Genomic DNA, 15,378 nt, shown 5'->3' with positions numbered 1-15,378 from the left:
CAGCCTGAACTACTTAGATATGTGTAGCGCACACATCTATGGAAAATCCTGCAGTAGCTGATCAATTCCACTCATTTGGAAACTGGTGTCAAGCAGCCATTAGTACATTTCTAAATCTTCTTTAAATGCTTAGGTTAACATTAAAATAGAGTAAAAACGTAAACCAGAAAACCCTCAAAATTATATACAGGCCTAAGGACAGAAACATATTCCCAAAGAAGCTGCAGAGACACTTAGCCAACTCGTGCTTTTTTTGGTTTTTGGTTTGTTTTTAAACGAGGTTGATCATTCTGATACCAGGTCAACATCTGTAATTTTTGGTTACATTCCCTCGAGTAAACAGATTCAATTACACCTTGAAATAAAAGCACTTCCCTAAGACAGAACTTTTTTTATTGCAAATTTAACAAACCACCAAACTCAAGTTTAATTATTTCTGCTTTATTATTGATCAAGAGTATGTAAAAGACTTAAAAGACAGTTACAAAGAGACTTCATCACTAAATATATAATCAGAAACCAAGTTGTTTGAAATTAATAATTTGAAAGTGACTCAAAAAAGTCTACAATATATTTAACTTCATTCTTCAATTAGGGGCAAATAAACACTTAAAAAAATTACTTTTAACATACTAAGAAAAAAGTTGTGCACAAATCCCAATGCCTACAAAAAAACGCATTAGAACGTGCTTAATGTATTTATTCCCACCTGGTGATACTAAAAAAAAAATCAAAGTTTTCAAGAGATAAAAAAATGTTCCTGTCCCAACATGTAAATCTGGGGGCACAAAATCAGGCAGAGGAGTTAAGTTACAACAGTGAAAAGTCATCAAAACCTAGTGAACTGCGGTTAGAAGGTAGAGAAAAACAAATCCATTTTCATCACGCAGTAATTTACTTCCAGAAGACAGAAGATCCAATCCAGGTGAAACAAATCTTTATTATGATAATTGTCTTATTTGTTCTGATCCTAAAGAAAATACTCTACGAAAATTGACCGGATACACCGGTTAATTATTATGCAAAAAAGTATGCATACTATAATTTGAAATATCGATTCAGACTCCGTGCCAAAATGCAGGCAGAACTCTTCCCGGTGGCGATGGTAAGGTATCAGAGATGTGGGTTGAAATTAAGCAGAAAGGCTGTCAGGTAGGTAGTGAGCACTCTCCTCACGCCCACCCGGAGCGCAGGAGTATGCAGTCCCAGCCCACCACCAGTTGGAGCGGACAGTCTAGTCTGGAGACAGAACGGTGTGCAACATTTTAAAACCCTTTCCGGGGTTCCAAACCCCCCTTTACAGCTTTAGGTCAAAATACTTCCGTTTCTCACAAAACTTGGAATGGAGAAGAGGGAAGAAACTGTTAAAATACCTAAAAACGAAACCTATTTATCCAGAAAACACTACGCCAAGTAGCCAATCCTTACATTGACAGCCTCAAGGACATTATGTTAAAAATAACATTTATTAGCAACAGCGCTCCTTCTTAAGGCCGCACCAGACTGGATTAAGCCACACCCCTCCATAAATGGCACATTCCATACAATAGCCAGGACGGCAGAGGGCGATTCCACTGGGCGCTGGGGAACGGCAAACTTGTTGACAGTCTCAGAATGAAGTCCAACGACTGCCCGACCCTAGCCCGTTTATTATTAGTTACTCGGGGGGTAAAAAGATTACAAACACACTCGAACGTGTTCGGCCACGTGAGAAGAGAGCCGGGTAGCGGGAAGGACGAGCACTCGGGATTTGGGCCGTGCAAGTTGACCCGCACCTCCCTGAGCAGGGACGATTCCAAGGGAAGGGCATTTCTAGGCGGGGGCCGGGAGCGAACTCGGGATGCGAAGTGCGGGGGTTACCCCGTTCAGAAACCCCCCAGGCGGGGCAGAGGCCGCAGTCCGCGCCAGGGCCCAGCCCCGAACTCTTCCTCCGGCCGGAGGGGAAAAGAACGCGTCCCGCCCACGCCCAGCCCCGATCCGGGAGGCGGGGCCCTGCAGAGACCCCGGAGGACGGAGGCGGGGCCCCACGGCAGCACGGCCCCTCCCGCCCGGCAGGGAGCACCCCCGTCCGCCAGAGAGAACGGGCCGCCTCCCCCCACCCCCACGCGGGCCGCGCGGGGCAGGCGCTGCACGGTGTCTCTGCCCCAACCCCCAATGAGGCCGGGCCAAGCCACCAAGCCCGCGGGGCTGGCCCCGAGGAGGTGGGGCCTGCGCGGGGGCGCCGACTTCACACCCCTCCCCCTCCGGCCCGCCCCAGTGCGGCGAGTGGGGGAGGCAGCAACGCGGCCCCGGGCCCTGCAGCGGCGCGGGGCGGGGAGGAGCCCGCGCTCGGGCGCGCGGCCGCCGCCCCCGCGCAGCCCCGCGCGCCAGCCAGGGCCCCCGCGCTCAGGGGCGCGCGCGGGGCCCGAAAGGGAGGAGGCCGCGCGCGGCGAGGAGAAGGCCGGCGCTGAGCCTCGGCACCCCCCCGCCCCCCGCTCCCTCACCACTCACCCCAGCCCCCTCCAGCCCGTTCCAGGCCTCGGACTCCGCACTGACCTGACAGGCCGAGACATGTTCGCTGTCGAAACAGGACCGAGTCGAGGAGCCAAAGACCAGGACCCCCCCCACCCCGCGCGCTCGGCGCCCCACCCCCCCCAACTTCGGCCGAGGAGGCCGCTGCCGCCGAGCCCCGAGCTGCTGGCTTCTCAAACTCCGCCGCTCCCTGGTTCAGGGCCCCTTAACCAGACGAGCCCCCCGCTCCCCAGTCTCTTCAAAATGGATGAATCAAACCAGCCGAAAATGCGCCAAAGCCGCCGGACAACCAAACCCACTAGGGCCTGTGGGCTCCGCCCCAGAACGACCGGTCATTGGCAGCTCCTGCCAGATGCGCGGAGCTCATTGGTTCGTTTGAATAATCACGTCCCCCCCCCAGGCTCCGCCCCGCCCGCGGAGAGGCCCCACCTCCTCCGTGAGGTCCTGTTTGTCAAGATTCTCTGAGAGCGCACGGCCGCAAAACAAAAATGGTCGCTGCTCGTCCCGCCCCCTGGTTGCCACTCCGGAGTTGCAGATTCGTCTTGGGTCGCGCCTTAGGACGACTGAGAAAAAAGATTTATGAAGGGCTCGGTGTTATTTAATGTTAGCTTAATGATACATCATTTCGCCTGTCTTGGTCATCTATAACTCCACTGACAGCAAAACCTATGGGCTAGGCAGCTGATTCGTCAGCAAGGGGCTGCTTCTGAATTGGAGGGAAACTTCACAGCTTCAAAAATTTTGACCTTAAACCCACAAGCCCCTTCGCCTTGCTTCACCGTTAGACCTCAGGAGCCCCGCAATTGCTGGAGCAGGGAGGCAGGCTCTCAGTCAAGGAATAACTTCACCACCAATTTCCATTCTCCATTCAGGACCTTAAGATCACTTCAGGGTCATTAACGTCCCAGTGGTGGACCTTAGGGGCCTAAAAATTAGGAGCAAGAGTGCTGGGCCAGAAGGTTTTTCTGTTTGAACCTCAGGTCCACCATTTAATAGGTGTATAGCTTTACCCCTCTGTGCCTCAGTTTTCTCATACGTAAAATGGGCAACAGTAGTACTGAATTCGTAGGATTCTTAGGGTTAAATGAGTTGATATATTAAAAGGCTTTAGGACAGTCTCTGGAACAGTAAGCGGAATGTAAGTATTTGTTATTAGTAAATTCATATTCCTAATTCCTTGGTGGGGATGGGGAAGGGGCGGGCTCAAGACTTAAGTCAAATAACTGAGGGTAACTCAGATCGTTCCATTTAAATCTATGAACATTTGTTGGAAGCATAGGACCCTCAGAAGTAGAGCTCAGGATCCTTATGGGAAAGGCCAAGACCATTGTAAAATAGACTTCAATCCCTGTCACAGGCAGCCTGTTAATAACCAACTGAAGCCACAGTCCATAAACAAACAAACCAAACCTTTACTATTGCCTCCTGAATGTCTCCTCTTGTAAACTCTGGCTTCCCTAAGGGAAAAGAATAGCACAGTCCACCAGTAAAGCGTTAAACAAGTTATATTTTCTCTTCCATGTCATGCCACCCTTTCCCCCCTGAATGTTGTTGGTAGTTAAAAAAGAAAGCATACCATTAAGTACATTCACATCTCCAGAATATTTTCAACTAAACATTATACTTAAACACTAATCCCCATTCCCTCTCTCCTCAGCCCTGGTACCCACCATTCTTCTTCCGGTCTTCATGAATTTGACTACTGCAAGGAACCTCACATAAGTGGAATCATATAGTATTTATCCTTTTGTGATTGGTTTATTTCACTTAGCATAATGTCCCTCCAGGTTCAATCATGAAGCATGTATAAAAATTTTCTGCCTTTTAAAGACTGAATACTATGTCATTGTATGTATATACCACATTTTGTTTATCCGTTCCTCTGTCAGTGGACACTTGGGTCACTTCCAGAGTTTGGCTATGGTGAATAATTGCTGCTATGAATGTAATATATAAATAGCTCTTCCAGTACCTGCTTTCAGTTTTTGGGAGTATATACCCAGAAGTGGAAATCCTAGCTCATACAGTAATTCTATTTGTAATTTTTTTGAGGAATCTTCATTCTATTTTCCATAGCAGGTGCACTATTTAACGTTCCCACCAACAGTGCACAAGGGTTCCAGTTTCTCCGTATCTTGCCAACACTTTTTTTGGTTTTATAATTTATTTACTTTTGGCTGCGCTGGGTCTTCATTGCTGCACAGGCTTTTCTCTAGTTGCAGAGCAAGGGCTTCTCATTGTGATGGCTTCTCTTGCTGCAGAGCACGGGTTCTAGGGTATGTGGGTTTCAGTGGTTGCAGCACATGGGTTTATTAGCTGTTGTTCCCTGGCTCTACAGTACAGGCTTAATAGTTGCGGCACACAGGCTAGTTGCTTCGCAGCATGTGGGCTCTTCCTGGATCAGGAATCGAATTCATGTCTCCTGCATTGGCAGGTGGATTATTTACCACTGAGACACCAGGGAAACCCTTGTTTTCGTGTTTTTTGATAGTATTTTTTTTTTTTCCTGGTGGTGGTCTTAGTGGATGTCCAAATATGTTTTCACTAAGTATTGTCATCCATTATTGTCACAATGCCAGTGCAGAGGCTGGCGTGGTGCAGGCACAGGTGACTTTCTTGGAAGCTCTTTTATTAGGTCAGATTGCTGTTATTTAGCAAATACCATTATTTGTTATTGTGAGATGAGGCAGAGAAATTCTTGTTATTCATTTATTAGGCAATGAAAGGAACTGACCAGTCTACATATCCAGGCAACTGGAAAGTTCAGAACAGGTCTTCTGGGCCTTGGCACTGTAGTTTACTTCCAGGCCTATGTACAGATGGCCACTGAAGGCTATTCCTCTTCCAAAGTGAGGGCCATATCCTCTCTCTCTCCTTATCTTCAGCAAATAGCTTCTGTTTGCTTGTTTATTCACTCAGTATTTTTTTTTTCTCTTTTTTAAAACACTGGATACTCTTTTCATTTGTTCCAGGTACTGTTTTTTTTGTTCTTTTGGCCGCACTGTGTGGCACATGGGATCTTAGTTACCCAACCAGGGATCAAACCTGTTCCCCCTGCAGTGGAAGTGGGGAGTCTTCACCACTGGATCAGCAGGGAAGTCCCTTCACTCAGTATTTCAACAAACACTGTCTCTCAGGAAGGAAGGAAGACTTGAACTTCTAGTTTACTTTTTAGTGAGTAAGTACAGAGTTATGCCTACAAGACCCCTAGAACTGTCTCCCTAGCCATCAGGAGAATCTGAAATGCAACCTCCAAGGTCAGATCCCTCCAGTGCATCCCCACACAATCTCCCCTGGACACCTGTCTCAAGCACAGCCACTCTGTAGGAAACTGAAGAAAGACACTGATCATCTGACATGTTAGATCTTAGATGCACTGAAACTGTGAAAATGAAACAGGCACAGGAGACAGAAAAGACAGTTATTCTTTCTCCCAGGAAATGAGATTTAATGGCTTTGGGAACCCAAAGTGCTTAATTTCCCCTATGATTTTAGTTACATTTTGAGAATTAGCCTTTTCCTTCTCCCCTGCATATGTTAAAGACAGTAAGAAGTAACAGTGTGGGGGCAGTGAGTCTGATAATTCTTTTCTACCCCTAACAATGACCCAGTTCCTTCAAGGATATGCTATAGTTTCTGGGAACTTTGTAAAAATTTTTGAGCACTTACTCCATGCCGGGCACTTCCAGTTCTATGGCTGCGTGAAAATCAGCCAGCCAGGTTTAAAGATAGACACTGCTTCAACATAGTTTTGGAAGTTTTAGCCACAGCAATCAGAGAAGAAAAAGAAACAAAAGGAATCCAGATTGGAAAAGAAGTAAAACTCTCACTGTTTGCAAATGACATGATCCTCTACATAGAAAACCCTAAAGACTCTACCAGAAAATTACTACAGCTAATCAGTGAATATAGTAAAGTTTCAGGATATAAAATTAACACACAGAAATCCCTTGCATTCCTACACACTAACAATGAGAAAACAGAGAAATTAAGGAAGTAATTCCATTCACCATTGCAATGAAAAGAATAAAATACTTAGGAATAAATCTCCCTAAAGAAGCAAAAGACCTATGTATAGAAAACTAGAAAACACTGATGAAAGAAATCAAAGATGACACAAATAGATGGAGAAATATACCCTGTTCATGGATTGGAAGAATCAATATAGTGAAAATGAGTATACTACCCAAAACAATCTATAGATTCAATGCAATCCCTATCAAGCTACCAATGGTGTTTTTCAGAGAATTAGAACAAATAATTTCACAATTTCTATGGAAATACAAAAAAAAAAAAAAAAAAAAAACTTGAATAGCCAAAGCAATCTTGAGAAAGAAGAATGGACCTGGAGGAATCAACCTGCCTGACTTCAGGCTATACTACAAAGCAACAGTCATCAAGACAGTATGGTACTGGCACAAAGATAGAAACATAGATCAATGAAACAAAATAGGAAGCCCAGAGATAAATCCACACACCTATACCACTTTATCTTTGACAAAGAAGGCAAGAATATACAATGGAGAAAAGACAATCTCTTTAACAAGTGGTGCTGGGAAAACTGCTCAACTACTTGTAAAAGAATGAAACTAGAACACTTTCTAACACCATACACAAAAATAAACTCAAAATGGATTAAAGATCTAAATGTAAGACCAGAAACTATAAAACTCCTAGAGGAAAACATAGGCAAAACACTCTCTGACGTAAATCATAGCAGGATCCTCTATGACCCACCTCCCAGAGTTATGGAAATAAAAGCAAAAATAAACCGCTGCTGCTGCTGCTAAGTCGTTTCAGTCATGTCCGACTCTGTACGACCCCACAGACAGCAGCCCACCAGGCTCCCCTGTCCATGGGATTCTCCAGGCAAGAATATTGGAGTGGGTTGCCATTTCCTCCTCCAATGCATGAAAGTGAAAGTGAAGTCACTCAGTCATGTCCGATTCTTAGCGACCCCATGGACTGCAGCCCTCCAGGCTCCTCTGTCCATGGGATTGTCCAGGCAAGAGTACTGGTGTAGGGTGCCATTACCTTCTCTGAAAAATAAACTAATGGGACCTAATTAAACTTAAAAGCTTTTGCACAACGAAGGAAACTATAAGCAAGATGAAAAGACAGCCTTCAGAATGGGAGAAAATAACAGCAAATGAAGCAACTGACAGTTAATCTCAAAAATATACAAGCAACTCCTGCAGCTCAATTCCAGAAATATAAGGGACCCAATAAAAAAATGGGCCAAAGAACTAAACAGACATTAGTCCAAAGAAGACATACAGATGGCTAACAAACACATGAAAAGATGCTCAAGATCACTCATTATCAGAGAAATGCAAATCAAAACCACAATGAGGTACCATTTCACACCGGTCAGAATGGCTGCTATCAAAAAGTCTACAAACAATAAATGCTGGAGAGGGTGCAGAGAAAAAGGAACGCTTTTACACTGTTGGTGGGAATACAAACTAGTACAGCCACTACGGAGAACAGTGTGGAGATTCCTTAAAAACCTGGAAATAGAACTGCCGTATGACCCAGCAATCCCACTGCTGGGCATACACACTGAGGAAACCAGAATTGAAAGACACACATGTACCCCAATGTTCATCACAGCACTGTTTACAATAGCTAGGGCATGGAAGCAACCTAGATGTCCATCGGCAGATGAATGGATAAGAAAGCTGTGGTACATTTACACAATGGAATATCACTCAGCTATTAAAAAGAATGCATTTGAATCAGTTCTGAGGTGGATGAAACTGGAGCCTATTATACAGAGTGAAAAGAAAGTCGGAAAGAAAAACACCAATACAGTATATTAATACATATATATGGAATTTAGAAAGATGGTAACGATGACCCTATATGAGAGACAGCAAAAGAGACACAGACGTAAAGAATAGACTTTTGGACTCTGTGGAGAAGGTGAGGGTGGGATGATTTGAAAGAATAGCATTGAAACATGTATATTATCATATATGAAACAGATCACCAGTCCAGATTCAATGCACGAGACAGGGTGCTCAGGGCTGGTGCACTGGGATGACCCTGAGGGGCGGGATGGGGAGGGAGGTGGGAAGGGAGGGTCAGGATGGGGAACACATGTACACCCATGGCTGATTCATGTGAATGTATGGCAAAAACCACCACAGTATTGTAAAGTAATTGGCCTCCAATTAAAATAAAAAATTAAAAAAGAAACTATGTAAGGCTGTATGCTACACCAACCATAACAGAATGACAAATGTTCTTTCTTAAATACTTCAATTAAAGATTCCACATTGTCCACATTAAAAGAAAAATAAAGATAGACACTGCTTCTACTGTCTACAGGAGCTCAGAAAGGGACCTGTCTTTGAAGACCCTGCCAGGAAATTAAAGAAAGATTCTCCAGAGTTGTTTCCTTTTTCCTTCTTCTTCTTTTAAAAAATCTTTTACCTCCAACCTGCTGACTCTCTGTCCCATCACAACACTCATAATAAAGGGTGAAATAGAGGAGCTGTGTATTTAGTAAGTCTTTTTGTAACCCCAGTGGCCAAAAACCTTCTTGGAGATAGGTTCATGGTTAAGAAGGATGCTTCCTTGCCTCAGGTCACAGCCAGAAAAAGAATGGGCCAAAGTCAATTTAAACTTTCTAATTCATTTTCTCAAGTGTACATTTCTTATTTTCTCAAGTGTATATTTCTTCTGCTCCAGACTTCCATCTTCCTTTCTATTCCTAAGAATGTTAAGAGCTGGGGCTTCCTTGGTGACTAAATGGTAAAGAATCCACCTACCAGTGCAGGAGACATGGATTCAATCCCTGGTCTGGAAAAATCCCACATACCATGGAACAACTAAGCCTGTGCGCCACTACTGCTGAGCCTGTGCTCTAGAACCCGGGGAACCACACACTGCAGCTACTGAAACCCTTGCGCTCTAGAGCCATGTGCCACAACAAGAGCAATGAAAAGCCTGCACACAACAAGGAAGAGCACCCCCCACTTGCCGCGACTAGAGAAAAGCCCACGAAGCAAGGAAGACCCACAACAGCCAAAAATAAATAAAAGAATATTAAGAGCTAAGTTTAGGTGGGTTTCTGTTACTAAGACAAATAGGATGTACAACTTGACATCAGATTGAAGGAAAAAACCCCAACACTAACACTTGCTGTTTTGCTTAACAACAGTAAAATCCATAGAAAACTTGCACTTGTAACATGAAAGATAACACAGCCTTGTCCATCCAAACTGCCAGCAAACACTGTTAAGTGAACATTGCTGAACGGGGAAGCCCCAAAGTATAACAGAAAGAGCACTGAACTTGTGATGAAGAATACTGGCCCTGAGCACTGCGGTTTACTACCTAGGTGATCTTCAGCAAATTTTAAATTCTTGTGCCTCTGCTTCTTCATCTGTAAAATGGGGATAATTATGTTGGTCCTTCCCTCCTTCACGAGATTGGTATAACAATAGTAACAAAAGGAGCTCCCTTGTGAAAGCAGGTTGAACACTATGAAGCACTGTAGGAGGTAGAACAGATTACACTGTCTTCACTGAAGAGAAAAAACAAAATCCAACAGCTGGTTTATGCCTCCACTGGAACATAACAATCCTTGGGAGGAGAGTAAAGAAAAAGTGCCCACAGCTACACATGCAGAAAAGGTGACAGAAGTGATGACAGTCATCTTTTACCTCCATGAATGTCCAAAGAGGTATGTCCATACTTTGGCCACCTGATGTGAAGAGCCAACTCATTGGAAAAGACCCTGATGCTGGAAAAGATTGAAAGCAAAAGGAGGAGAGGGCGGCAGAGGATGAGACGGTTAGATAGTATCACCAACTCAATGGACATGAATTTGAGCGAACTCCTGGAGATAGTGGAGGACAGGGAAACCGTGCGTGCTGCAGTCCATTAGGTCACAAAGAGCTGGACATGACTTAGTGACTGAATAACAATAACATGTCCAAGGTGCTATCGCTCATTCTCTACTATCTCCTAACCATTCCTAGGAGTACTGTATTCTGACCACACCCAGTACAGACATGATTCTACCAACTGCTGCCAGCCTCTCTGCCTCCAATGAATTCCAGGATATTGGAGTTCCAGTCCAGTATCCTGACTGCCTAACAGACATTTCCACTTGAATACCCACAAGCTCAGTTCATCTATGGAGAAGACAATGGCACCCCACTCCAGTACTCTTGCCTGGAGGATCCCATGGACGGAGGAGCCTGGTAGGCTGTAGTCCATGGGGTCGCTAAGGGCGATTTCACTGTCACTTTTCACTTTCATGTATTGGAGAAGGAAATGGCAACCCACTCCAGTGTTCTTGCCTAGAGAATCCCAGGGACGGGGGAGCCTGATGGGCTGCTGTCTATGGGGTCACACAGAGTCGGACGCAACTGAAGTGACTTAGCAGCAGTTCATCTATGCCAAACAAATTATCTCCCCTACCCACCTTCTTTTCCTGACTCCTCATTTCTTTCAGCAGCATCTTCTTAATCGCCTGAGCTCAAATCCTTGGTGCTGCTGACTCCACCCCAACCCTTCACTGTTTGTCTTCAACACGGAAACCTCTTGATTCTTTCTTCATTACGTTTCTCAAATTCACTATTCACTTGCCATGTCTATTGTCACCATTCATGCTTAAATTACTGCAACAGCTTCTCTTCCCTTTTTGGAATGTGTGGTAGATACAACAGACAATACTATCTTCCTGAAGTACAGCACTCATGGCATTCCTATAAATAAAATTTCAATATGTCCTTATGGTTCTCATAATAAAGTCTGAATGCTTTATACTAACATTTATGCTGTTGCCAGAGTTTCTCAGGCACAAGTCTAATATTATTCTACTTTAAATCTCTCCATGAACTGGGGAAAATATTTACAATATGTATGAGATACAGTTAATATCCTTAATATACAATGAGCTTTTACAAAAGCACTAAAAAAAGACAACAAAGTAAAAACAGACATTGGATACAAATAGGTGACTAACATAAGAAATAAAAATGACAACTACATTTAATCATAACCTTTTTTTTTTTTTTTTTAATGCCGGAGTCCAGCTCCAGCAGACAGGGAATCAACCTGAAGAGATGAGCAGTGTCGGTGGAGAATGATGCAGCCTCTGATTCAAGGTGCGGGACTGCATGTTTATTTCAAGCTTCAGGTTCTCTTTTATACTTTGACAAAAGCATTAGGTCAAAGGTTTGACATTTTCAGTTCCCCCTCACCCAGATTTATTGTCTCATTGTTGGCCTTCAAACAGAGTTCCTGCTTCAGCGATTCTCTCAGAATTGTGTTTACTTGTGATTACATTGTAACTCATGCTTATGTCTGGGCTGCATACCACATTCCTCAGTTTATTTCTTATCTTTGTAAATCCTGCCTGCCCCTGGCTTCTAGCTATTAATAACTCTAAAATTCCTAATCCCTACAAGCTATAGTAAAATATGCTAACACTACAACATTCCTTAAGCTTTTAGCTTCTAACTATTCTTAACTATTCCTAAACCCTAAACTCAGCAAACTTTCTTTGCCACAAACATATCCCTCACAAACAGGTCTCAGGTAACAATCCTTCCCATGGCCTCAAGCTGTGGCCTAACTGCTCATCCTGGAATGTTCTTTGTAAAGATCCTTGAACAAATGTCAGTGGTTAACTTTATGGATTATTCTCTGGGCACAACTGCAGAAGGCTTTGTGCCTTCTCATGCTCCTCTCAAGAACAATAAGCACCTTAACATTTTTTCCAGCCAACTCAACTGAAGAAAGGAAAGAACAAGTCAGAATCACAAGACCTAACTCTTTCATCCTGGGACTGTGCCTGTGGGACAAGGAGAGGGGGTTGGGGCCGTGCCTCCATTTTGTCAGCAATGCCTAACGCAGCTCTTGACATTTTTACATTTCACTACTTAAATTGGTAAACATTGAAAACAGTCTTGTTAAGGATATGGATAAACTGGCCCCTCATATCCTACTGGTGGGAGTATATAATGGGGCCAACATTTTGGAGGGAAATTTGGCACTATATTTAAAGTATGTATATCCTTTGACTTACTTCTGCTGCTACTGCTGCTAAGTCGCTTCAGTCGTGTCCGACTCTGTGCGACCCCATAGACGTCAGCCCACCAGGCTCTCCTGTCCCTGGGATTCTCCAGGCAAGAATACTGGAGTGGGTTGCCATTTCCTTCTCCAATGCATGAAAGTGAAAAGTGAAAGTGAAGTTGCTCAGTCGTGTCCGACTCTTAGCGACCTCATGGACCGCAGCCTACCAGACTCTTCCATCCATGGGATTTTCCAGGAAAGAGTACTGGAGTGGGGTGCTATTGCCTTCTCCATGACTTACTTCTAGGAGTTCATAAAGAAGGTTTCACACAAGTCTATAAATTTATAGAGAGATTCTGTGGCACTATTTGTAGAGAGGAAAAAGAAATAATCCAAACATCCATTAATAGATAACTGGTCAAGTAATGGCAACCCACTCTAGTATTCTTGGCTGGAGAATCTCATGGATAGAGGAGCCTGGTGGGCTACATTCCATGGGGTCACAAAGAGTCAGACACGACTGAGCAACTTCACTTCACTTCAAGTAAATTATAATACATCCATACAATCCTATGCAGCAAGTAAAAGGAATGAGGTAGAACTGTGTATTCTTACAAGGGGAGATATCCAAGGTACATTAAAAAAGAAAAAAAGGAAGTTTCAGGAAGCCGTGTATAATTTGTTTTGTTTTTAGGAGAAAGAGTTGTACAGTTGGGACTGCATATGCAGAGAAAATCCTGGAGGAATATTCATACTCTTAAGTTGTCTTTCAGAGGTCAAATTACAAAAGAATTCTATTTCCTTCTAAAAAATATATTATGTGAATTATAACAATAATGTTCTTGGCCCTACTACCAGCTAGTCGTGTGACTCCAGACAAGTTCCTTAACCCACTACTCCTCAGTTCTATGACCTAATCTCTGGAACCTGTGAATATGGGAAGGGGAACTAGATTGCTAATCAGCTGATCTTAATATAAAATTAACCTGGATTATCTGAGCGGGCCCAGTGTAATCACAAGGGTCCTTAAAAGTCAAAGAGAGGGACAAGAAATGTCAGAGTGATAAACTGACTTGACGGACCTTTGCTGGCTCTGAAGATGGAAGAAGGGGACCATGAGCCCAGGAATGTGCGTGGCCTCCAGAAGCCAGAAAAGGTAAGAAAATGATTCTTCCCTAGAGTCTCTAGAAAGGAATGCAGTCCTGCCAACAACTTGATTGTAGTCCAATGCAACCTATTCTGGATCTCTGACCTCCAGAATTATAAAATAATACATTTCTGTTGTTTTAAGCCATTTAAAAAATTAATAATGTTTATGTATTTTTCAACTGTAAAAAAAATGCAGTTCTCCAACAAAATGAAGTTCAGATGCCTCAGCATAGCCTATAGAGAGAGCTCTTCCTGATTTACGCTATCTCCAATCTCATTTTCCCACAGTCCCCTGCTCTCCTCCATCCATCCTGTCTCTACCCCAGCCCCCACAACAGCTCCAGGTCTAACGCCCATCTACTGTTCTTACAGCAAGCTCTGATGTTTAGTGAATGCCCCCATGCCTTTATTTGCTTTATTCTGTCTAAGAATGCATTTCTTCTTGTAGTCCTCCAGTTGGAGTGCCTCTTCCATGAGGTTTTTCCTTACCTCCTTCCTTGTCCTGCATCACTACAAGAAGTAGACTCCCTGCAGTGAGATGCAATTCTTTTACATGCCTGGCTCTCTTCTGGACTGCCCTTCCTAGACAGAAAGCATTTCTTCCCCAGGTCTTATCCCACAATTATAACGGTAGGTGTACCACTTAATTAGTGACCTATATAATCTCCATGGTCTTTCTAACCTTATTTCCCACTGCTCTAGAACATGACACCTTTGGTCTACTGGTTACTACTCAAACCTGCATAAAAACTCTAAGCCCCCTTTCTTCCCAGCCTGAAATCCCATCCCACCTCTTTCTCGATTGGTATCCATCTCATGTCCTACTTCCCTTTAAGAAATCTTTCTTGACTGCCTTCCATGAACTTCTATGGCATAGATCTTTATATCCTCCACAACTCCTACTGTAATACTGGATACATAAAAAGTATGCAATGAAAACTGACTTAAGTGTGAATACAAGTACATGAAAAAGTCCGCACATGAAAAAAATGGACTGAACATAAATTTATCAAAATGTAAACAGAGGTTTTGTTTGGGTTGTGGGACATTTTCCTTAAGGAGCAGATTTAAAATTGTTATAGAAGTACTCAAAAACCTGTACACCCATTTAATAAATTACTCTTTATGTGGGAAAACATCAAGGATGCCACCACCAAAACAGACACATACAAAACAGGAGGCAGTTTATTTAGTTAAAGGAGCTCCTGAAGTTAACACAGCTAAAGGTTAAAAATGAGTTTGCCACTCTCTAGCTGTCTAACCTTGAGCAGAGTCTTAATTTTTGTGCCTTAAGTGTCTACATATATAGAATCTTGGGATCATTGTGAAAATAAAAATAATCCATGTGACCTGTTTAGACAAATATGTACTTGGCTTATAGAAACATTCAGATGTTAGCTACTGGCAACAACAGTTGAAAATGCAATGGCTGTTAATACCTCTGTACTTGCATATATAAAATAAACAACAAGGTCTTACTGTATAGTACAGGAAACTATTCAGTGTCCTGTGATAAACTATAATGGAAAAGAATAACTTTTTAAAATTTCTGTATTTGCAAACAATAAAGCCGATGTTCAAAATTAAATGACAGTCACTGCATTTGGGTGACATTATCTTAGTCACTGGAACTTGTCAAACATCTCAGGACATATCTGTGCTGCGTGCTATTCAGACAGCACT

The 15,378-nt window shown here is 43.3% G+C and overlaps 1 protein-coding gene across 2 annotated transcripts in view; it reads right to left on the bottom strand.

Annotated features, from left to right (window-relative positions):
- NUCKS1 (nuclear casein kinase and cyclin dependent kinase substrate 1) overlaps positions 1-2,785 on the bottom strand; it is a 31,979-nt gene extending 29,194 nt beyond the window's left edge. For both annotated transcript variants that reach the window (XM_086345605.1, XM_086345607.1), the window contains exon 1: positions 2,536-2,785. In XM_086345605.1, coding sequence (XP_086201731.1) covers positions 2,536-2,552 — 17 coding nt within the window. In that variant the 5' untranslated portion in view covers positions 2,553-2,785. The remainder of the gene's footprint in view (positions 1-2,535) is intronic.
- Positions 2,786-15,378: the final 12,593 nt, after the last annotated feature.

Source organism: Bos grunniens, chromosome 16 (assembly GCF_055505025.1).
Source record: "Bos grunniens cultivar Pamir isolate PY7600 chromosome 16, Bosgru_T2T1.0, whole genome shotgun sequence".
Classification (NCBI taxonomy): Eukaryota; Metazoa; Chordata; class Mammalia; order Artiodactyla; family Bovidae; genus Bos; species Bos grunniens.
This window is presented reverse-complemented; position numbering and strand designations above follow the sequence as displayed.